The following is a 24,062-nucleotide window of genomic DNA, read 5'->3' on the forward strand; positions in this document are numbered from 1 at the left end:
GGGTTGCACTATGGGTAGCTGTCCTGTAGCTATCCCATAGTTCACGCAGTCTCCCCCACCCCGTGGAATTCTGGGTTGAGATCCCAATGCAAAAACAGTGTCACGGGTGATTCTGGGTAAATGTCATCACTCAATCCTTCCTCCGTGACAGCAACGGCAAACAATCATTTTGCGCCCTTTTTCCCTGGATTGCCCTGGCAGATGCCATAGCATGACAACCATGGAGCCCGTTTTGCCTTTTGTCACTGTCACCATATGTGTACTGGATGCTGCTGACAGATGCGGTACTGCACTGCTACACAGCAGCATTCATTTGCCTTTGCAAGGTAGCAGAGACGGTTACCATCCCTATTGCACTGTCTGCCATGCCATTGTAAATTGGCGATGAGATGACTGTTATCAGTCATTCTGTATCGTCTGCTGCTGTTATGGATGCTCCTGGCTGGCCTCGCTGAGGTTGGCCGGGGGCGCATGGACAAAAATGGGAATGACTCCCCGGGTCATTCCCTTCTTTATGTTTTGTCTAAAAATAGAGTCAGTCCTGCCTAGAATATGGGGCAAGTGTACGAGAGAACCAGAGAGCACAGCCGCTCCGTGTCAGAGCCCCAGAGATCCCGCAGAAATGATGAGCTGCATGCCATTCTACCTGCAACAACCCCACCCATTGCTTCCCTCCTCCCCCAACCCTCCTGGGCTACTGTGGTACTGTCCCCCCATTTGTCTGATGAAGTAATAAAGAATGCAGGAATAAGAAACAGTGACTTTTTAGTGAGATAAAATGAGGGGGAGGAAGCCTCCAGCTGCTATGATAGTCCAGGCAGGACATTAAAGCAGGGGGAGGAGAGGAGCCCAGCCTCCTGCTGCTATGATAGTCCAGGCAGTAGAGAATCTTTTCTTTAGACATGAAAGGGCGGGGGAGCTGATGGAGCTCAGCCTCCAGTTGCTATGATGAAGATGGTTACCAGCCGTTCTGTACCATCTGCCGGGAATGACCGGGAGTCATTCCAATTTTTACCCAGGCGCCCCCAGCCGACCTCACCAAGGCCAGCCAGGAGCACTCACGGTCTGATGATGACGATGGATAGCAGTCATATTGTACCGTCTGCCACCGGGAAGGGGATGCTGGTGTTCAGCGCTGCAGCACCCCGTCTACCAGCAGCATGTAGTAGACATAAGGTGACATTGAAAAAAGGTGAGAAACATTTTTTTCCCTTTTCTTTCGGGAGCGAGGAGGGATGTAAATTGACAACATATACCCTGAAACATCCGGGAAAATATTTTTAACCCTTCAGACTTTGGGAGCTCAGCCAAGAATGCAAATACTTTTCAGAGACTGCGGGGACTGTGGGACAGCTGGAGTCCTCAAAACCCCCTCCCTCCCTCCATGAGCATCCATTTGATTCTTTGGCTTTCCGTTACACTTGTCACACAGCACTGTGCTGTGGACTCTGTATCATAGCCTGGAGATTTTTTCAAATGCTTTGGCATTTCATCTTCTGTAACGGAGCTCTGATAGAACAGATTTGTCTCCCCATACAGCGATCAGATCCAGTATCTCCCGTACGGTCCATGCTGGAGCTCTTTTTGGATTTGGGACTGCATCGCCACTCGTGCTGATCAGAGCTCCACGCTGGGCAAACAGGAAATGTAATTCAAAAGTTTGCGGGGCTTTTCCTGTCAACCTGGCCAGTGCATCTGAGTTCAGATTGCTTTCCATAGCGGGCACAATGGTGCACTGTGGGATACCGCCCAGAGGCCAATACCGTTGATTTGCGGCCACACTAACCCTAATCCGACATGGCAATACTGATTTCAGCGCTACTCCTCTCGTCAAGGAGGAGTACAGAAATGGGTTTTAAAAGCCCTTTATATCGATATAAAGGGCCTCGTTGTGTGGACGGGTGCAGAGTTAAATCGGTTTAACGTTGCTAAATTCGGTTTAAACGCATAGTGTAGACCAGGCCTGGGTCTTGCTGGTAAAATGCAACATCATGTCTGCATTCCAATTACTTCCAGTGCATCCCAGGATTTCAGTTTGAAGGCCGCTACTATGTTGATAAAGTCACGTGCCGCTTTTGAAAGATGCAGCTCCCTGCTGGAGTGGGCAATAGTGCACCCTGTAAAACAGGATAGTCTCATACACAATCTTGGTGGCTTCTTATGTGCAGGAAGATTAGGGACAACTGGGAGTACATGCTTCAGGCATTTCAGAACCTAGCTGAGAATCTCAGGATCCCACTTGCTACAGGAAAAAAAAAGCAGAAGGCCCTGCCCCAAAATTTAACATACCTGGGCATTGAACTGATCTCTTTGGGGTTTCTAGGTTTCCTATAGAGAAATTCGAATCGATCAGGGCACTGAGATGGGTTGTCAAAGGGGCAAAGAAAATTACTCAGAAGAAGCTATAGGTGGTCATGGGACACCTAAACTTACCAATGGAATGTGGGCTTAAGCTGGGAACTGGGTGTCAGGACTCCTGTGATCTCTTCCTATTTTTGGCAATGACTCGTTACATAGCCTGGTCAAGTTCATTTATTCTCATTATCATTGAGTTTATCTATTTTTACAGTGCTTTGGATAGTAGGCAGAGGTTTTGTGAGGCTTCATTAATTAGACTGTGATGGCTCCCAGTCAGGCATTTTGTGGTCTTCTGACGTCTGCGTCTGGATTGAGAAAACCCCACCACTTTATCAGAATGACCGTGAAAATAACCAATGACTTAGAAGTGTGGGAAAGATTCCCTGAAGAGTTAAATGGGGGTTTCGATATGACATTCAGACTGGTTGCTCAAGATTGAGCTGCTGGTACTATCTGCTGCCTCAGCAGGTATAGGTTTGGGGGTTTACTTTCAAGGTGAGTGGTGTGGACAGAGGTGGCCAGAAAGCTGGATGTCTCAGGGTATTACAGGAGACATCACCTTCCTTGAGTGTTTCCTATACTGGTGGCAGTGGAAAGAGAACTTTCAGAATAAGAGAGTCCGTTTCTGGTGTGGCAACCAACCCAGGGTCCTTATTGTAACTGGACAGTCAGCTAAGACTGCTCAGGTAATGAGACTGGTGAGAGCCTTCCTTTTTCACTGGCTGTGGCTTAACATCCTTTTTCATACGATGCATGTCCCAGGAGTGGATAATGATGTTGCTGATGCTCTCTCGGTTTCAGGATGACAGATTCTGGGAACTCGCCCTGCTCACCAGCAGGGGTCTGCAAGCAGTGCCCCAACAACTCTGGGACTTTTGCTCATGACAACGGCGGGACTAGTTGAGGACTCGCTTGCCCTTCAGACTGAGGGCCTGTATCAAGGCTGATTCCCCACTCCGGCACTTTTAGTGCAGAGCGTGGGGACCCGCAAGGATTCTAAACATTAATACTGGCCACTACAGGCTTGTATTAAACTTCCAAGGTTACAGCTTTTCTCTGATCTTGGATGGGTAGATGCTGCCACCACCCAAGTGCAAAACCCTTTTGAGAACCCAGGAAGGCACATTTGGGAATTCCTTCCCATGGGATAACCTCAAGCCCTTTCACCGCTCCCCCCACCACCACCGCCATGGGATAAGAGCTGAGAAAGAAAACAAAGGAAATCAGCTGGTGCCACCAGCTAATTAAACAACATATGCACAAACCTCTTAAGGACACACAAATCCAGTCCTGTTCTTAAAAAAGGTAAATTTTATTAAAAACAAAAAGAAAGAAAATACATCTGGAATTTAGGCTTTTTGCTCGATTAAAAAAAATTACAAGGATTAAACATCAAGTAGCTTTCTTGAGGTCCATTTTAAAGGTTACAAGCAAAACAAAAGCACCTGGGGTTAGCACAGAGGAGTCCACAAGCCATAAAGAAATAAGAGAGAAACCTAATCGCATCTTCCTAGACATTTCCTGATCTACTTACATATCTGGGGTTTCTAGGTATAATCTGATGATTTTTCATACCTGGCCCAAAGCTTTTTACAGCATAGTTCCAGCCCTGTCTCTGCTCTCCAGGAGAACAACAAAGATGGACAAAGGGGAAGTTCTCCCCCCCCCCCAATTTTTAAAAACCTCTAGCCTTCCCATTGGCTCTTTTGGTCAGGTGCCCACTCCCTTCCTTTACCTATAGACTTATTAACCCTTTACAGGTAAAGCAAGTAGAGAGCAGCTACTATCAGGGATTTTATACTAACTGTGTGGCTGGGTGTCCATAGAAGAGAGAGATCCCTCTCCCCTTCATTTATCACAGCCTGTAAGGCCAGTCATTCAGAGCTCACTGAATTTAGGGCACAGGAATAGCTTCATTGTGGGTGGCCCATATCCACACACAAACTGTCACAATATGTGGTGCCTTTGACCCACTGTGAGTGGTCTCCCTTCACTACTTCTGGCCGCCTAGAGAGCCTGGCCTCTTGGTAGGTAGGCAAGTTTTCCAGATCCATGTGGATATTTCCTAGTATGGAAACTCTTAAAAGCTGGTCCAGGTGGGGTGAGTGCCAAAGAGATGACAGGTTACCCCATAATAGTGGAAATCCTGCTGGAATTATCAAAGGTTCTGCATGGGGTTGTGACTGTGGGATATAGGCTGTTTTATTTATGAAAGCGTTGGTTGTTGCCACCTTTGGCTTTTTGAGAGTGAGTGAGCTGGTGCCTATGGCAGCTACGGACAGGTCCAACATGCATTAAACGTAACAGATATGCAACTATCTGTCCTTCTGCTTCAGATACTGAAAAAAACCAGACCAGAAGGGAAGAGGGGCTTATGTGGTGTTGAAGGAATGTGCAGAGGAGTCCTTGTGCCCTGTAAGGCAATAAGAGCCTCACTAAAAATTTGATGCCTGCAGCCAGGCCAACTGTTCATACACGATGATGATAGCTTCCTGATAAGGTACCAATTCAGCGCAATATTGAGAAAAACCTTGCACTACTGTAGTCTTGACCAAGTACATTGGATACTCATTGTTTCAGGATTGGGGTAGTGACATCAGCAGCTGGAAATCGGGGTGTTACAGGATTTATGTCCACACCAAGGAAAAGATGGCAGGGAATGGCAAAATGTCACTACTCAAATGCCTTGGTTTGTTTCAGAAGTTACCCAGAGCGTATACAAGTTTTGGATTTGCAGACACCCTATAGTGCATTGGGCACACAAGAGGGCAGCAGCCAGGACAGCAGCCTGATCTCAGCTGGGCTTCAGGGCCAAAGCTGTTTATATTTAGAAGGGGCAGGCCGTGAAATCAGCTCATGCCACTTCTCCACTCACTGACAGTCAAGGGCTGGAAGCAGACCCAGTTCATGTGGACAAGGCTAGAAAGAAAGTAAAAAAAGGAGTCACCAAGATATTCCTTAAGAAAGAGGGGTTCAGTAATACAGCATAAGGACATCCATTACAATTGGCTGGAAGTTTTCAGGGATGGTAGCATATATCTGTCAGATGGAGGTGCTGACATATGGCAATGGCATGTACAGCCAAGGATTGGGCAGGTGTTGTGATTCCAGGTGGTATAGCGGGGTAGGGAGCAACTAAGCTAGTTGCTGGCACTGCCTTTGCTCAGTTTCAAGTGCAGTTAAGAAAATAAAACGAACATTTCCCAGAGGTAAAAGACCTGGGATTTTGGTGACGGACTTTGGGCTAGTGATAGAATGAGCTTTTGTGGCCTTTGTGGGCTGAGGTCAGATCTTGTGGTCCTTGCGGGCCAAGGTCTCCACCCTGCAGCACCCTCTGTTCCCCTGTGGGTAGAGGGGAGGATGCTAGGACTCAGAGAGGGCTAAGTCCAGGGGCGTAGGCTGAGGAGAGCCTACCCTATGTTATGGGCTATATGGTAAGGAGCCCTGTAACCCTGACACTAGTTACAGGTTAGATGTTAAGGAGTCCTGTAACCCCCACAGTGGAGCCAACTGAATGCCTTGTATAGGAGAGTATAGGTGATGGGCGAGTAGGGCCATTCCCCTGTGTTAAAGTTTAATAGAAGTTGTGGCCTCCCGCTTAATTCCATGCATTGGTCTGTCCTCATTTTCCTGCTATATCCATATCAATGAGTTATGCATAAAGACTAAAGATTTTCTATGATTTTAAACTTCAAGAAATATAGCAAAAATGCTAATACTTGTAAGCACTTTGCATAGTCTGATCTGAAAGATTTTACATGTACAAAATTACCTAGTTTTTAAAAAAAGAAAAAAAAAAAAAAGAAAAATCCAGCCATACTAGAAGTAAAATGCTCTGGTTCCTTGTTTTATTTATGTGTATATAAAACATTCTAATGGAAACTACCTGCTGGATGGTGATTTCTCAGATTTCTTTGCTGGTGATCAAGTGGTAATGTAGTGGGCTGCAGGCAGTCTAAAGCAGTAGTCAGATATGTGCAACTGGTCTGGAGCTGGGAGGTCAATCAGTATCAGAGGCATTCCAGGGCAATGGTTAGAGTTCACACGGGCGTCAGTAGCCAGAAGATCCAATCCAAGGGGCAAGGACAGCAGGTTAGGGAGGCGAGTTTGGGTGAGGTGGTAAGGCAGAGTAAGGTGAGGCTGCAGAATAACATGTCAAGCTCAGGCTTGGCTGTGGTGCAGCAAGATACTGTCAGGCAGCACAGCAGGGCAGCGACCAGCAGGCAATGGTCTGTTGCTCAGACAGCTTCCTCTTCCTGTTAGGTTCTTTATATAGTCCAGATTCCCAATGAGAATGCAGTCTGTCCAGCCAATCAGGAGCTGTGGGTCTGTAGGCCTTTAGCATCAAGACTGTTGATCAGTGGTTGAATGTGCCACTGGGGTACAGCAGCAAAGGATGTTGTCTAGGGACCTGGCAGGCCTGAATTGTTTCCAGACAGTGCTCATAATCTTCATAAGCACTTATTTTAGAAGGTATCTGGTTTTCTTCGTAATGTTTTATTAGCTTTCCAGCTCGCACAGTTGTATGTTAGCACCAAAAATATGTTTGAACTGAAAATTCTCAGTTTTGTTCTGGTGCTGTATAGTTTTGATTTCCACATGTTGTTAAGTTCAGTAAGTGCAATGGATGCTTTTTCTATTCATGATGTCAATTGCTTCTTAACGGCTCCATTAGCCGATATGATGCTGCCAGGTAAGGTAAACTGTCCAACTTCCTTGATATTTTTGTCTTCTAATGCAATATTACTACTTGATGTCTGGATTCCATGGATGCTTATTTCAACATACCTAATTTTGAGTCCCACTTGGCCTGCTATTTTTACCAGCATGTCTGTCTGTCTTTGTAATTTTTCAGGAGTGTCACTCAGTAGTGCAATATCATCAGCAAAGTCCAAGTCTTCTAGATGTTTGCCATCTACACATGCTATACCAGTGCTTGTGTTGCTAATACACCTCTACCTCGATATAACGCTGTTCTTGGGAGCCAAAAAATCTGACCGCGTTATAGGTGAAACCGTGTTATATTGAACTTGCTTTGATTCACTGGAGTGCACAGCCCCCCTCCGTACCCCCCAGCCCCGGAACACTGTTTTACTGCATTATATCAAAATTTGTGTTATATCAGGTGGCATTATATCGAGGTAGCGGTGTACATTTCTTCATGATCTAGTGTATGGCAATGCCAACCCACAGTGGATATAAAATGCAGCCCTGTTTCATGCCAGGGTCTACATTGAACCACACTGTTGTGTGGCAGTTCCTCCTTATAGACCACTTCACATTTCTGTAGATGGTCTTGATGATGTTGATGACTTTAGCTGGGATTCCACAGAACTGAAGAATATTTCACAATGCAAGTCTGTGCAGGCTGTCAAATGCCTTTTGAAAATCAATTAAACTGATGAAGAGGGGAGCTTGCAATTCTATATATTCTTATATGATGGTCCTTATCACAGAATATCATTGAAAATATCTGTTCTATACAGGATCTCTTGAGCCTGAATCCAGCCTATTTTTCTCTAAGCTATGCATCCATTGACTCTTTCATCCTGTGTAATGTCATACTGCCGAAGGCTGTTCCAACAATACAGAGTAGTGTAACTCCTTTCCAGTTGTTACAGTCAGTAAGATCACCCTTTTGAGGTATTCTGACAATGATTCAGTGTTTTCACTGGTAGAAGGGAGTTCTTTTTTCCAAATTTATTTGAACAGCTCCATCAGGTTCAAAGGAAGGCGGTATCAAGTAGTTCTTTGAGTGCTTGCTCATATCGATTCCAATTAGGTGTGCGCGTGCCGTTTGTCGGAAGATTTTTACCCTAGCAACACTCGGTGGATCGGCTGGGTCGCCCTCTTGAGTGGTGCCATTATGGCGCCGGATATATACCCCTGCCGACCCAACGGCCCTTCAGTTCCTTCTTACCGCCCGTGACAGTTGTTGGAACTGTGGCGCGCGGCTTTGCTGATCTCCACGTCCCTAGCTACTCGTAGTTCTTTGCTGTTTATTGTGTGTATAGTTCGAGTTCTTGTCGTTATAGTTAGTATTAGTTGTTTTATTTATAGTTAGTGTATATAGTTTAAGAGGGGATCGGGGATTAGCCCCCTTTCCTCCACCTCGGTACGGGCCCATACCCAAGGCACCGGGATTCAAACCGTGCTTGGCGTGCCAAAAGCCGATGCCAATAGGGGATCCCCGTGACTCCTGCCTCAAGTGCCTAGGGGAATCCCACCTTACCGATAAATGCCGCATCTGCAAGTCGTTTAAACCAAGGACGAAGAAGGAGCTGGACTTTCGATTGAAACAGCTCCTCATGGAGTTGGTACTTAGTCCTGCAGCATCGGTACCGAGCGCCCAACAGACTGCTTCTGTAAGGAGCACCCCTTCGGCCCCGGACCACTCCGGTACCAAGAAGGAGCCTCGGCACCGACCCCTACCAGCACCGACATCTGCTCGGCACCGCTCTCTGTCCCTGAGAGCCAGGAAGCAACATAGCACTCCAGCTGCTTCAGCTCCACAGAAGGAGCACTCTTCGAAGACTGTTCGTCTGGCACCGTCCTCGGTCGCCGCACCGTCGACTGTGGTACCGCCGATTGCGGCTCCACCAAGCGCGGCACCGTCGATTCCGGTCCCACAAGAGCCGTTGAGTCCGGTGCCTGACAGCTCCCCGGCTCATGCTGTGGTTGAGCTTGCCCTCCGTTCTACACCGGAGACCTTCTCCACAGCAAGGGAGCTCATCGCCATGACAGAGTTGACACGGCCTCAAACCCCGGTACCACCGGTGCGGGTCATACAATCCATTGGAAAACCAGCCCTGGTAAGGCCACTTTCCGTTAGTCCAACAGAGAGACGTCGTTCAAGATCATGGTCTCACAGACGTTCTCGATCACGCCGTTCCCGCTCCTGGCACTGCTCGCAGTCCCGGCACCACTCTCCATCACGGTACCGGTCGCACTCGCGGCACCGTTCAACATCTCGTTCGCTGGCTGGATACTCCCGGTACCGATCCAACTCACGGCACCGCCCTCGGCACCGTGTATCCCACAGTCGCTCCAGACGAAGGGGCTCGAGATCCCGGTTGACCTCCCGGCACTGCTACAGTAGAAGGTCCTGGTCTCGCTCACGGTACCATTATAGCTCCCGGTACCGCTCCCCGGTACCGGCCTGGGATCAAGCATCCAGAACAGTGGCACCCTCCCAGGGTCTGTCAGCACCGCCATGGCCATCGAGAGACACATCGGTGTCATCGCAGGCTGGTAGCACATCCTATCCTCAGGAGCGTGACTCTGACGTCCCCGGCCATATATTCCCAGAGAGCCAGAGCCACAAGCAAGGGCCTCATCACTGGTCTTTCTGGACACCGTGGGCATACCACCAGGCCCAAGGGACTCCATCAGTGGCTCCACAGTTGGCCCTGTCAGAACACCGCTTACCAGAGGCGACAGTAAGCTGCCCACCCCCTACAGGCACAGATGAGGTTCCGATATCATCAGCAGACACCCAGGTTCCACCTGACACAGATGCTTCTCAAGTGCAGGAGCCCCCACAGGACCCCATGGTCCCGGGCCTCTTCTCCTCCTCCTCGCCTGACGAGGCGGTGGCAGGAACATCCTCCTCAGGCCCTCCCACCAATTGATCTCAGGGCCCATCAAGACCTTTTGAGATGAGTGGCTCAGAATATGAACTTACAGGTGGAGGAGGTCCCTGAAATAGAGGACCCTGTCGTGGACATCGTATCGGCTGATGCACCTACAAGAGTGGCTCTTCCATTTATCCGCACCATACAGGCTAATGTGGATACCATTTGGCAATCCCCAGCCTCGATTCCACCTACAGCAAGGGGAGTAGAGAGAAAATATATGGTCCCCTCAAAGGGTTATGAATATCTCTACATTCACCCACCTCCTTGCTCTCTAGTGGTGCAATCGGTGAACGAGAGGGAGCGTCATGGCCAGCAAGCCCTGGCTCCTAAGTCAAAGGAGGCATGGACCTCCTAGGCCGCAAAATATACTAGGCCGGGGGCCTCCAACTTAGAGTGGCAAACCAACAAGCCCTCCTAAGTAGATATAACTTTAACACGTGGGTGTCCTTGGGGAAGTTTATGGAGCTTCTTCCCCAGGAATACCATCAAGAATTTACGGCCCTACTTGAGGAGGGTAAAAAGGTAGCAAGAACCTCCCTCCAAGTCTCTCTGGATGCAGCGGACTCTGCAGCCAGAACCCTGGAGTCAGGAGTGATGATGAGGTGTATCTCCTGGCTCCAGGTATCAGGCCTTCCCCCTGAATTACAACAAACTATTCAGGATTTGCCCTTCAAAGGCCAGGGCCTGTTCTCAGATAAAACTGACCTCAGATTGCAAAGTCTGAAGGACAATTGCATTATAATGCGCTCGCTGAGTATGCACACACCAGTGACCCAATGCAGGACCTTCTGGCCCCAGCCACACTGCCCTAACGCCCCGCCTAGGCCGTATTAGGACTTTAGCAGAAGGCATGGTAGAGGGAATCGTCGGAGACAGTCTGGCCCTCAAGGAGGTCAAAATCAGGTGCCCCCTAAACCACCAGTGGGGCCCAAGCAGAACTTTTGATGGGATGCCCGAGGGCGGCCCACTAGTTGCTCTACCGAATCCTTCTCCTCACTTTTTCAACCGCCTCTCACAATTCGTCCCTGCCTGGTCCCAGCTAATTTCAGATCGTTGGGTCCTGCGCACGGTGGAAGTGAGATACTACCTCCAGTTTGTTTCAAACCCGCCTTCCCACCCTCCCTCCCCGTCCCTCTTCAGGGACCCCTCTCACGAGCAATTCCTCTTACAAGAGGTCCAGTCACTCCTAGCCATGGGAGCCATAAAGGAGGTGCCAAAAGACATTAAGGGCAAGGGGCTTCATTCCTGCTGCTTCCTAATCCCCAAGACATAGGGAGGTCTACGACCGATCCTAGACCTGTGAGAACTCAACAAATTCATGATAAAGCTGAAGTTCCGCATGGACCATTATCCTGTCCCTGGATCCGGGAGAATGGTATGCCACCCTCGATGTGAAGGATGCATATTTCCACATCGCAATTTACCCACCACACAGATGGTACCTCTGTTTTGTGGTCAACCATCAACACTTTCAGTTCACTGTACTTCCGTTTGGCCTTTCTGCGGCTCCGCGTGTGTTCACAAAATGCATGGCTATAGTCGCCGCCTCCCTCCGGCGTCATCGGATACACATTTACCCGTATCTTGACAATTGGCTCATTCGAGGGACTTCCCAGTTACAAGTGTCACAGCACCTGCGCATCGTCAAAGACCTCTTTGAGAGCCTGGACCTGATGATCAACACAGAGAAGTCTACTCTGACACCTACACAGAGAATAGGCTTCATAGGAGCGGTTCTGGACTCCAATCTGGCCAGAGCCTGCCTCCCGCAGTCGCGTTTTCAAGCAATGGCTTCAATTATTCGAGGTCTTCAAACCTTCCTGACAACGTCGGTGCGCATCTGCCTCAGCCTAGTAGGTCACATGGCCTCGTGCACCTTCGTGACCAAGCGCGCTAGGCTATGCCTCCGTCCCTTTCAAACCTGGCTTGCTTCAATATACCAACTACACAGAGACAGCCTGAACTCGGTGCTCACTATTCCCCGGAAGGTTCTGGGCTCCCTAACCTGGTGGCTAAACCCCACTCTAGTCTGTGCAGGGATGCCATTCCACCCACCGCAACCCTCGATGGCCCTAACCACGGACGCGTCATCTCTGGATTGAGGTGCCCACCTCGAGGGCCTTCACACTCAAGGCCTCTGGTCGCCTCAAGAGCTGGCCTTGCACATCAATGTACGGGAGCTGAGAGTGGTCCATCTAGCATGCCAGGTGTTTTGAGACCATCTCCAAGGCCGTTGTGTATCAATGTTCACGGACAACACAACGGCCATGTTTTACATAAACAAGCAGGGCGGAGCACGCTCCTCCCTCCTTTGTCAAGAAGCCGTCCACCTCTGGGACTTTTGCATTCCCCACTCGATCGATTTGGTAGCATCTTTTCTCCCAGGAGTCCAGAACACTCTGGCAGATCACCTCAGCAGATCCTTCCTGTGTCAGGAGTGGTCAGTTCATCCAGATGTCATCCATTCTGTTTTCCGTAAGTGGGGGTTTCCCAACATAGACCTCTTTGCCTCACGAGAGAACAGGAAATGCCAGGTGTTCTGCTCCTTCCAGGGACGCTCCCCGGGCTCCCTCTCAGATGCATTCCTGATCCCATGGAAGAGGCACCTACTCTATGCCTTCCCACCGTTTCCGCTCGTCCACAGAGTCTTACTCAAGCTCTGCAGGGACAGCACCCACCTGATCCTGATTGCTCCAGCGTGGCCGAGGCAGCACTGGTACACCATGTTGTTCAACCTCTCAGTGGCAGACCCGATTCCCCTGCCACTCTGACTGGATCTCATAACACAGGACTTCGGCAGGCTTCACTATCCGGACCTGCAGTCTCTTCACCTCACAGCATAGTTGCTGCGTGGTTGACCCAGTCTGAGTTGCGTTGCTCTGCCTCAGTCCAACAAGTGCTCTTGGGTAGTAGGAAGCCTTCCACTAGGATGACATATCTGGCCAAGTGGAAGCATTTCTCCTGCTGGTGCGCTCAGTGTAACTCAATCCCCAGGCAGGTGTCTGTTCCTACTGTCCTGGACTACCTCTGGTCCCTGAAAGAACAGGGCCTAGTGGTCTCTTCCATAAAGGTGCATCTGGCAGCCATCTCTGCCTTCCACCCAGGGGAAAATGGCTGATCAATCTTCTTTCACCCCATAGTTTCAAGGTTCCTCAAGGGACTGGAACATTTGTACCCTCAAGTCAGACGCCCGACCCCTACCTGAGATCTCAACCTGGTGCTAGCCAAGTTTATGGGTGCTCCTTTCGAACCACTGGCCACCTGCTCGCTGCTGTACCTTTCCTGGAAGACAGCCTTCCTTGTCGCTATTACTTCGGCAAGACGAGTATCTGAGCTTTGGGCCTTGACAGCGGACCCCCCCCCCCCGTATACGGTATTCCATAAGAACAAGGTACAGCTGTGACCACACCCCTCCTTCCTCCCTAAAGTGGTGTCCGCCTTTCATGTCAATCACGACATCTTCCTCCCAGTCTTTTTCCCGAAGCCGCACCCATCGCATCGGGAACAACAGCTGCACACCCTAGACATTCGCAGGGCTCTCGCCTTTTATATCGAGAAAACAAAACCCTTCCGAAGGTCACCTCAGCTCTTTGTAGCTGTAGCAGACTGGATGAAAGGCCTGCTGGTCTCATCCCAACGAATTTCATCTTGGGTAACATCCTGCATCCGTACATGCTATGATTTGGCTCACATTCTGGCTAGCCACCTCACCGCCCATTCTATTCGGGCTCAAGCTTCATCTGCCGCCTTCCTGGCCCATGTTCCCATCCAGGAAATATGTCGGGCAGCTACCTGGTCATCAATTCACACCTTTTGCCTCACATTACGCATTGATTCAACAGTCCAGAGATGATGCAGCATTTGGCTCAGCAGTTTTGCATTCTGCAACATCTCACTCTGACCCCACCGCCTAGGTATGGCTTGGGAATCACCTAATTGGAATCGATATGAGCAAGCACTCGAAGAAGAAAAGATGGTTACTCACCTTTGTAACTGTTTTTCTTCGAGATGTGTTGCTCATATCCATTCCAAACCCGCCCTCCGTCCCTTCTTTCGGAGTAACTGGCAAGAAGGAACTGAAGGGCCGTTGAGTTGGCAGGGGTATATATCCGGCGCCTAACAGTGCGACTTCAGGGGGCGATCCAGCCGACCCACTGGGTGTTGCTAGGGTAAAAATCTTCTGACGAACGTGCACGCAGCGCGCGCACACCTAATTGGAATGGATATGAGCAACAGATCTCGAAGAACAATAGTTACAAAGGTCAGTAACCATCTTTTTTGGCATTTCTGCTATAATTTGATGATCTCCCACTGCTTTGTAGATTGCAGCCTATATTCTGACATCTCTATGAAACTGATGTTAATGTGAAATTGATCAGGTTCACGTGTTTCATCAAAATCTGGTGCTGAGGTGGGTGTGAGTCTATTGAGGATATATTTGAAATGCTCTTCCCATCTGTTTTTCTGTACTGCCTCAGCTGGAAACATTTTTTCCACCTTTGCTTTTTATTGGCCCATGTCCTATTTTAAAATTTCCACATAGGGTTTTTGTCATTTAGTAAACAGCTCTGTGATTTCCTATCGTAGCAGCAACTTCAGCTGCTAGATCTTCAGCATATCCCCATCTTTCTTTCCTTGCATTGCTTTTTTTGCTGCTTTGTCTGTTTTCTAATACTGCGTCTTTGCTTTTTCCAATAGTTCATTGGTCTTAGCATTCAGGATCTTTTAGTACATTTCTTTCCTCAGTAAGATGCCATGTCTCTTGGTTTATCCAAGTCTTGCTCAGTGTTGCTATCCAGCAGTCACTGTTTCAGCTTGAGTTGCATTGTCTCTGAGTGCTGCCCATTTTTCTTGCAACACAATTCAATGAATCTTTTGCCATTTTGGATGATGAGTCACAACCCATGCTTCCCCATTGCTCACCCCATACCTTGGTTGTCATATCCTACTTTAGCATTAAAGTCTCAGAAGGAAGTGCTGAATATTTTGGGGGCATATAATCCAGATGCCAATACACAAACTCTCACATGAAACCAGTAAATGGTAACCAACTGATATGGGAAAATGAGGGTGCCTGAAAGAGATCTTAAGAAGAAACCTGAGCAGGGAGGGAAGAATAGTTGATCTCAACATCTTACAGCAAATAGAAGCAGCAGCAAATGACAAGAGAGGATTGGCAGAGACTGGTTTCTGCCCTGAGCACAAGCATTGGATAGGGAAAGATATAATGTAAAATATAAGACATTAGGGGAAGCATAAGTAGAAAGAAGTAAATACTTGAACTATAAATGATTCTTGAGGATTGTTATTAAGGATGAGAAAGGTTCTGAAATGTTTTATATTTTTGTCTCAACATGTAACTAAGCCCTTATTTTTATTTGAAGGTACCGTCCTGGCCTGGTTTTTTGTTGTTTTTTAATCCAGGATCTGTTGTTCATCCAACAACCTCCTATCCATCTTCGCTATTTTACACTGTTTTTCTCTACCTGTCTTTGATGCTTTTTCATGAATTTCAAAGAGGGATCTTGGCAAGTTTGGTGATCTCTAATTGATGAAAAAGTGACTTCAGTTAAATTTGTCTTGCACTTTACCAAGATCACTAACATGCAGTGCACTCTTGACACAGAGAACCACAAAAGTAATCAAGATTTTGAAAAAATGAAGTCAGTTTGGGCTTAGAAGAGACTGTTAGAACTGCTGAGATCCAATAATGGATAACTAGGTCTGATGAGTGCAAAACTATCCTTGAGTTGTGTCAGGGAAAGGGATCAGAAAAAGGGTGGTGAATGAAAGCAGAGAAGGCATCATCTGGCTCTTCTACAAGCTTAGTGTGAACTGCGCAAATCATTGTGTCATATTTTTCACATCTGTAAAGTGAGGATAATAATATATTACCTCCTAGAGTTATCAGGAGACTAAATTAATTAATGCTTGTAAAAATGTTTTGAGATCCTTGGCTGGACAGTGCTATAGAAATTCTGTACATTTTTGATGTTTATTGAGATTTAACTAATCCCAGGCAGGTGTCTACCAGAGAGCAGATTACACTTGGAGGGAGACAGAAGGTATATCAGAATGTCATAAGTTTGGAAGAGAGAGATTTCTGTGGATTTTGAGGAGAGATTGAGAAAGTTGGAGTGAAGAAGTTCTATAAAAATGTGTTAACATTTTCTAAAGTAACTTCCATTATTAATCCACCACTATGTTTCTCCAGTTTACATGATCAGATAGATTAAATTTAGTAGATTTCCCTTTTTAATTTCAATTGATTTGATTAAGCATCATGCAAAGCTTTAGCTGGTGGTCAGGAAAAAATTATGTCCACTACATCGTTCCTACCATGTTGACAACATAGTTTATACTGTACATGATTTACAGTGGGCTATGTGGTCTTCCAAGAATTATAAATGTTATATCCAGGTACAACCTTTTAGACATAATGATATGTAGTGAAGCATAAATGTCCATACTAGTGTGCAGCAAACGTCTTTCAAAATAAGTCCAAACATGAATTATTTTACATGAGTACTGTGGATTCCAGTTATGACTATTCATGGGTTTGTGCCTACATCCTTTATCATATCTCCACTGTTGTTAATAAAATACACAAAACTACTTTATGCCAAAACAATGGAAGTTAATGCAGATAACTTGTTCCAAAGTTAACGATCAAATAAATCTTTTTTTTCCCAAAAAATGCTTAAGTGAAATGGTGTTCTAAAACTTTAAAAATTGTCAAAATGATGAACACTCTATGTGTTATACGAGCAAATACCACAGAATTGATTGCACACATATGTCTTACATAAACGATGTTAAATAGTTTACTCCGAAGAGAAATTGGTGAAGTCTTATCTAATATAAAAAATTCTGTAATGACAGGTCAGATTTATGAGACCTGAAAACTGGGAAAGAAAAAAATCTGCTTGGGGCAGTATATGATTGGAGAGGAGAGATAAAATGTTAGGAAGGTAGAGGAGGGTAAAATATAGAATACCTGGGCAGTTGCATCTCTCAGACTTCAATGGACTGTTTTAAAAAATTCTTTAATCAAATTATGTCATGGCCACATTGCTAGGTAAACGTCATTTGGAAATTTTGTTTTTAATTTCCTCATATGGTTTTTACAGTAGTGTAAACAGGACCTGAAGTTTAGTTTGCACCTCAACATTAATGTGATTACAGTTTAAGACAGAATTAAGCTGGGTATCATTTGAGTTTTGATTAATTGCTGGTAGTTACTGTTTCTACAGTACAAGTGAAAAGACTCAAAATGAGTGACACGAGACAAAAAAAGCAAGGATGGTCTTCTGGTTGAGGCATGATACTAGGAGTTGAGTGATCCAGGATCTGTTCAGGTCACTGAAGCTGTCTGTCACTCAGTTGTTCTATATATAAAATGTGGATAATAATACTTACATCATAGAGATCCTGGGAAGATTAATTCATTAGAATATTCTACTGAAGGCACTGTATAAGTAAAAAATAAAAGTATTTAAAATTGTAAATTATATGGAACTTTGTTGTCAGTTTGTATTACTTCAATATTAATATTCCATATTTCTGAAGTAAAGGAACATAAGTAAATGGGGAGCTAAAATAAGACGTATTAGAGCCATCATCAACATTTTCAGACTTAATTACCTAAATTTAGGCACTTAACTCCTTATTTAGACATCTAAATAAGTACTCTGATATTCAGAAGTGCTGAGCAACCACAAGTCCCCTTGATTTAATCTTTTCGAGTTTTGGAGAATTGCTCAAACAGATAGGAATGGAAAATGGTAAGATTATGGAGCTGCACAAATGACACTTATTTGGGGAGCACCATCACTACTTGGACCTTTTTATGACACCTCAAAAATAATGCCATTAAGAACTATATCTGGCAATTCTAGGTCTATTCTATTCTAACTAGGTTCTCATATTGTGCTTACTACAGTCATATCTGAGTGCCTTCCAGTAGCGCATTATGCAACATGACTCCACATCTGTAACATTGTTTGTTCTCTCATCCTCTCCCCAAAGGGAGAAGGGTGTGCAAGGGAGTGTCTTACTTTGGTAGACATTTGGAGGGTTGTTTTTTGTTGTTGTTTTGTACACATATACATTGCTATATGTTTGTTAGAGAAGGCCAGGTCAAAGAAATGTGTCTTGTACTTGGAGCAGAAAGTGGTGAGGTTTGTGATGGTCCTTAGTTCTTGAGGAAGTTCACTCCACAGTCTCAGACTGCCCCCGGAGAAAGAGCTATCTACCACACAGATGAGCTTTACTCTTATTGTGGAGAGTTCCATTGTGGCAGAGGAGAGCATAGTTATGATATTCGTCCCAAAGCTTTAGATTGTCTTTTAGATAGCCTGGGCCCAGGCTATTGAGCCCTTTAAAAATATGGACTAAGACCTTGAACTTGATTTGAAATTCAGTGGTAAGCCAGGGTAGACAGTAGAAGACAGGTTAGATGTGCTCACGGTAGCCTATGTTGCTGAGATTTGCTGCAGCATTCTGGTCTAGTTAGAGTTTCCTAAGTACTGAAGGCTTCATGCCCAGGTATATTGCATTCCAGCCAAAGATGAGGAAGGCATGAATAATTGAGACCAAGTGTTCATCCTCCAGGATGGAACAGAGTCTTCTAGCCAAGTGGAGATTGTAGAAAGCATTATTCACAGATGCTACTCAGCGTCACTGATAAATCTGAGAGTATCCCTAGTCCATAGACTGAATTGACCAACTGTGGGTGTGTATCTGCTGCCCAAGGAAACTGCGCTGTGGCTGCAAACTCTTCAAAATATTTTCCTCTGCCCACCAGCATCACAATCGGAGTCTTGCTTGGGTTGATCTTCATCCAGCTATACTTCATCCATGATCTGATCTTATCCAGACACTGAGCTATCTGTGATGACCGCTGACCCTTTCACCTAGTGGTTTCATGTAGATGTTGGAAGAGATCAGAGAGAGGATCCTTGTGAAACTACACAAGTGTGGGGTTGTCATAAACAGATAGTTAAGGGTTAATGTCTCTTTTACCTGTAAAGGGTTAAGAAGTTCACTTAGCCTAGCTGACACGTGACCAGAGGAACCAATGGGGGAACAAGATGTTTCAAAAGGAAGGAGGGAAGTTTTCCTTTGTTTAGAGTTTCAGTTTCAGCCGAAGTGAAAAAGATCAAGGAACCAGCCTCTTATCAGAGTAGTAAGTTTTAGAAAGGGATAAATAGGTTTATGTTTATTTCTTTGTAACCTGTCTTGTGCAATTAGAGGAAGAATCAAATTAGGTATTTGGGTATTTTTTGTGTAACTAAGCTTTTGCCCAGGGGAACATCCTCTGTGTTTGGAATCTGTTGTCTGTGAGAGTAGCTGGTATGCTAATCTCTCCCAGAGGGTTTTCTTTTACCTTTCTTTTCTTTAATTAAAAGCCTTTTTCTTAATACCTGATTGATTTTTTCCTTGTTTTTAGATCCAAGGGGGTTGGATCTGGATCCACCAGGAGTTGGTGGAAGAAAGGAGGGGGGATGGTTAATTTCTCCTTGTTTTAAGATCCAAGGGGTTTGGATCTGTGTTCACCAGGAAATTGGTGAAGTCTCTGAGGGCTACCCAGGGAGGGGAAGGTTTTGGGGAGAAAGAGGGTGTTCCAGACACTGAGAAATCTGGATGGTCGCAGCAAGACCAGATCTAAGCTGGTAGTTAAGCTTAGAGCTTCTCATGCAGGTCCCCCACATCTGTACCCTAACGTTCAGAGTGAGGAAGGAACCTTGACAGGGGTCTAGTGGTGGAAATGCAGTTTCCCATCACTACTTGTTGGGTAGCTGATGGGAAGCTCTCAAACCATTTCAGGATATGTCTACATTTTGAGTTGGATGTGTAATTTCCAGTTTGTGGAGACATGCCTGTGCTAACTCTAATGGAGCTACCACACTAAAAATAGAAGTGTAGCCACGGTGGCATGAGTGATGGGATGGGCCAGTTATTTGTGTATGTACCTAGCATCTTGGATGGGATTGTACTCAGGGCAGCTAGCCCCTCCTGCTGCTCATGCCCCCATGGCTACGCTTCTATTTTTAGTGTGCTAGATTGATCAGAGCTAGCACAGACATGTCTCCTCCAGCTGGAAATTACATCTCCAGCACAAAGTGTCACCATACACTTAGTGCATTCTGTGGACCCCAGCTACTTCTTTCAGGTCTGACAGCAGAATCTCAGGTCAGTTGTGTGGAGTGCTGCAGAGAGGGCTAGGAGGATGAGAATGTCTGCCGGTCGTCTTTCCATTGACAGGAGAAGATCCTCTGTCAGTGCCACTAAAGCAGTTTCAGTTCCATGTCCTGGTCTGAATCCGGATTGTGCTGGGTCTAGAATGTTAGCTTGTGTTAGATAATATCTATTATCATATTATTAGTGTGAAATTTAGGCAAATAATACTTTGATGAGCACATTTGTTCAGAGCAGCTAATATAGTTGTCAGTATGTTAGGTTAGCCATTGGTAAGATGCTACTTTTTTATATAGATATTGCTCCATAAAGTGCAGGAGAATTTTGATTTACCAAAAACATTTGGTAAGATTCTACATTAACATTTACTGGTAATAGTAAGCAGTACTGATATGAGAATGAAATAGTTCTTTTTGAAAGTGGTAAATAAATGGGATTGGCTACTTCATCTAGATGGAAAGAGTTTACCTCTGAGATTGGTTTGGGAACCTCTGTTTATAATATGTGTAATTGATTTGGATGAGGATATTGAATGTTAAATATCAAAATTTGATGATTATATCTACAGGATAAAAATAACAAATAAAGGGGAACACTCTACCTAAATTCAAAAGAATCTGGATCATTTAAATGACTGGGTCAGTAAGTAGAAGGTACAGCTTAATGTCATTAAATGTAAAATAATATGTTTGAGGGTAACAACCCAAAATAGGGAGTACAGATTAAACAGAATAGTTGTGCAGTGTACTGACTAGAAAAAGAAACTGAAGGGTTATTGCAGACAAATCCTCAAAGCAATTAGTCAAGTGTACGACTGCAGTAAACTTCTGACTGCAGTATGGGTAGAATTTTGGTATAATTTCGGAGCCATTTATTTGCCTTTAAAGAGACTGCATTGCAGGGTAACCTGGATGAGTCCAGGGTTTGGATATTTGTTTTGACAAAAAGCTAAAGAAGTAGTTTATTCTCAATTCAGAAATGAAGGTTTCAGTGTGATTGATTAAAAGTCTGAAGAATTGTGGAAGGAGTTGGTAAAATAGAGCAAGTGTTCATTCTGGTAAAACTGTTCAATAACCAGTCCATACAATCTAAACATTTGGAAATTAAAGGAAACTGGGAATTCAGACTTATTTATCTTAAATAGTACTAACCACATGAAATGTGTTGCCAAAGAAGGCCACAGAAACAAATAATGTTTAAGTAACTAACCGTAAGATACAGATATATATTTATGAAAGAGAAGACTTTGCAGGACCCAGTGACAGAGCTGTGCAGTCAGTCTGGTAATGAACTTAAAAGAGACAAACTGATTGAATGAAGTGACCTTTTCCTCTCTCAGTATTTCCTGATGATGGCCCATAATTCACAACTACTTAAAAAACAAATAGCAAAATTACACAGCATAAAATGTCACTTTTCAAATAGTACTAAGTGAGTACTGTGTCCTGCATATAACTATTAAAATTTATCTTGTTGTTGAGAGGCTTTCAGCAGGCGACGAGAGGTGTAATCTGAACACATAACTGGAAGCCAGGAACTCCTGAATTGTAAGACTGTCCCTGTGACCTTGGCAAAGTCACTTAATCGCTTTACTTCTGTTTTCTTAGCTGTGAATGAGAATGTGATGATTATTCAGACCTGCTGCCTAGTAGGGAGAATCCAGGCAGATTCCTCCAGCTTGAGAGTGGATCTTATGGTGTCTGCTTTAGAAAAGATATGTGCTTCTGAGCACCTTGGTTTATAAGGCAATAGACATGTCTGGCCTTTGTCTACTGCTGCTGCATTGCTAAAGGGCACTGCAGGGGCACGGCAGGTTGAGGTGTATACACTGTTTACTAATACACCTCTACCCCAATATAACGTAACCCGATATAACACAAATTTGGATATAACACGGTAAAGCAGCGCTCTGGGCGGGGGAGGGGGACTGCATGCTCCGGCGGATCAAAGCAAGTTCGATATAACGCGGTTTCACCTATAACGCGGTAAGATTTTTTGGCTCCTGAGGACAGCATTATAGCGGGGTAGAGGTGTATGCAGTGTTCCAGATATAATATTCTAACTCAGTAGGTGTCTTGTTGCTAAGCCCTACTCATTTTAGAAGTGTGGGAACAGATTCCTATACCTTGTGTCATGGTAAGAATGATCTGTATCCTTATTTTAGATGTCAGCCAGGTGAAATAGGAAGTACACTTCAACCTACCTCATGTTATAGACCAAATGCACAACTAAATCCTAAGGTTTTTTAAACGTATTTGTGTATTATTTTGTGATAATACATTTTTAACAAAGATCTATTTGGGTCAAATGATGAGTAATGAGATAAGGAGACTTTCAGATTTGGCCCGGGTTCAGATTGGGCCCATGTTATTAGTGAATGAAAGCTGACATAGGGCAGCTGTTCATTGACCTATAAGAAGTGATTTGCTGGTCTCAGTCTAGTTTCTAAGAGACAGGTGTTCACGTGATAGTAAAATCACCACTGCATTTGGCACTTATTAGTGATTTTATTGTAGTCTCTGCAAAAAGACCAAAAAATTAATGGCTTTGGAAACAGAACCGCCTTCTTACCTCTTCGAGATTTTCCTCCATTTCAAATTGGAAGCAAATGGTCTGCAAGTGGTGTGCGATCCTGTCATCAATGTCCGTGCTATAGTTGTATTGTGGTTTAATAGAGGCACTCAGGTTGTAGGCCTGTGAGTCTGCCACCTTTCACAAGCGCTACATTTGCTAAAATACGAAAAAATGTCACTTACTGAATTCCTGTGATGTTGTTCCCAGGATCAAAAATGCTGACCATCCTCTCTTTTCATTTGCAATTAAATAACTCAAAAGTGCCAACTGAAATGATTTGTATCCGGTGTAAATGCCATACAGGAATTTTCTTTTTTGATAATAGATTCATGCCGGAGCACAAACTGGCCCATTTGGAGAAGATAACTGGTGTTAGAGGAAATGGAGATACTTATCTATTTAGGTGTCTGCCTTTCCAACAGAAGTATAGAGCCACTGAGAGTTTAATGAAAAACAGCAGCTCAAGTCCTGAGTCTGGACTTCGTGAAGCACGGTCTGGACTTTGTACCACACAACAGGAAAGACTACAATACCCATTAATATCACTAGAGAAACTGAACAAGTCTGAAGCATCAGAAAGTACAAATCAAGAAGTGCCTTGTCAAGAAGATAAGCAACATGTGACTTTTAACCCTTGTAATCTCTTGAGTGGAACGGACTATCAGCAAAGACCTTTGCACATTGTCTGGCCTCACAGGTGGTAAGTACTGCACAAATCAAAATACTATACCTTTGAATTATTTATGAATTTGCTTTCATGCTGTTCATGTGACTAATGTCAAGTATAAAGCTACGTGATAGATATATAACATAACAGGTACTACCTTATATATCTGGAATAGCACATCACTATCATCTAAGTATTTAGAATAATTCATCTGAATATATTTTAGTAGTTTAATCCAGAGATTTATACATTGATGTTAATGACTGTATTTCAGCGTCTGAGAAAAGTATCCCAAAGTAATAGAAATTATAAATAAATTGCTGGTAATTATATTTTGAAGTATTTTCATACAGCAATCCACTGTTGACACTTGGTGTGCAGCATTATTTATATTATCTTAATTACCTTAATGTGAGTGATCAGGTATTAAGATACCAGTTCAAACTACATAGTTCATTACTCCGTGTCTTCATTATAAATATACCTGTTCTGTGTTTTAAATAAATAAAAAGCATATTTGAATATTTTTCTCACTGCTAACACAAATACCTGATCACAAAATCTTTTCTAAACTGAGGAAAATCTACCATACCAAATAATCACTACAAACGTATAAACTTTAGCTT

The 24,062-nt window shown here is 44.7% G+C and overlaps 1 protein-coding gene across 1 annotated transcript in view; it reads left to right on the forward strand.

Moving 5' to 3' along the window:
* GTDC1 (glycosyltransferase like domain containing 1) overlaps window positions 1-24,062 on the forward strand; it is a 288,981-nt gene that overhangs the window by 209,221 nt on the left and 55,698 nt on the right. The window contains 1 exon segment of the mRNA XM_050969376.1: window positions 23,095-23,469. Coding sequence (XP_050825333.1) covers window positions 23,095-23,469 — 375 coding nt within the window.

Source organism: Gopherus flavomarginatus, chromosome 10 (genome assembly GCF_025201925.1).
Source record: "Gopherus flavomarginatus isolate rGopFla2 chromosome 10, rGopFla2.mat.asm, whole genome shotgun sequence".
NCBI classification, from domain to species: domain Eukaryota; kingdom Metazoa; phylum Chordata; order Testudines; family Testudinidae; genus Gopherus; species Gopherus flavomarginatus.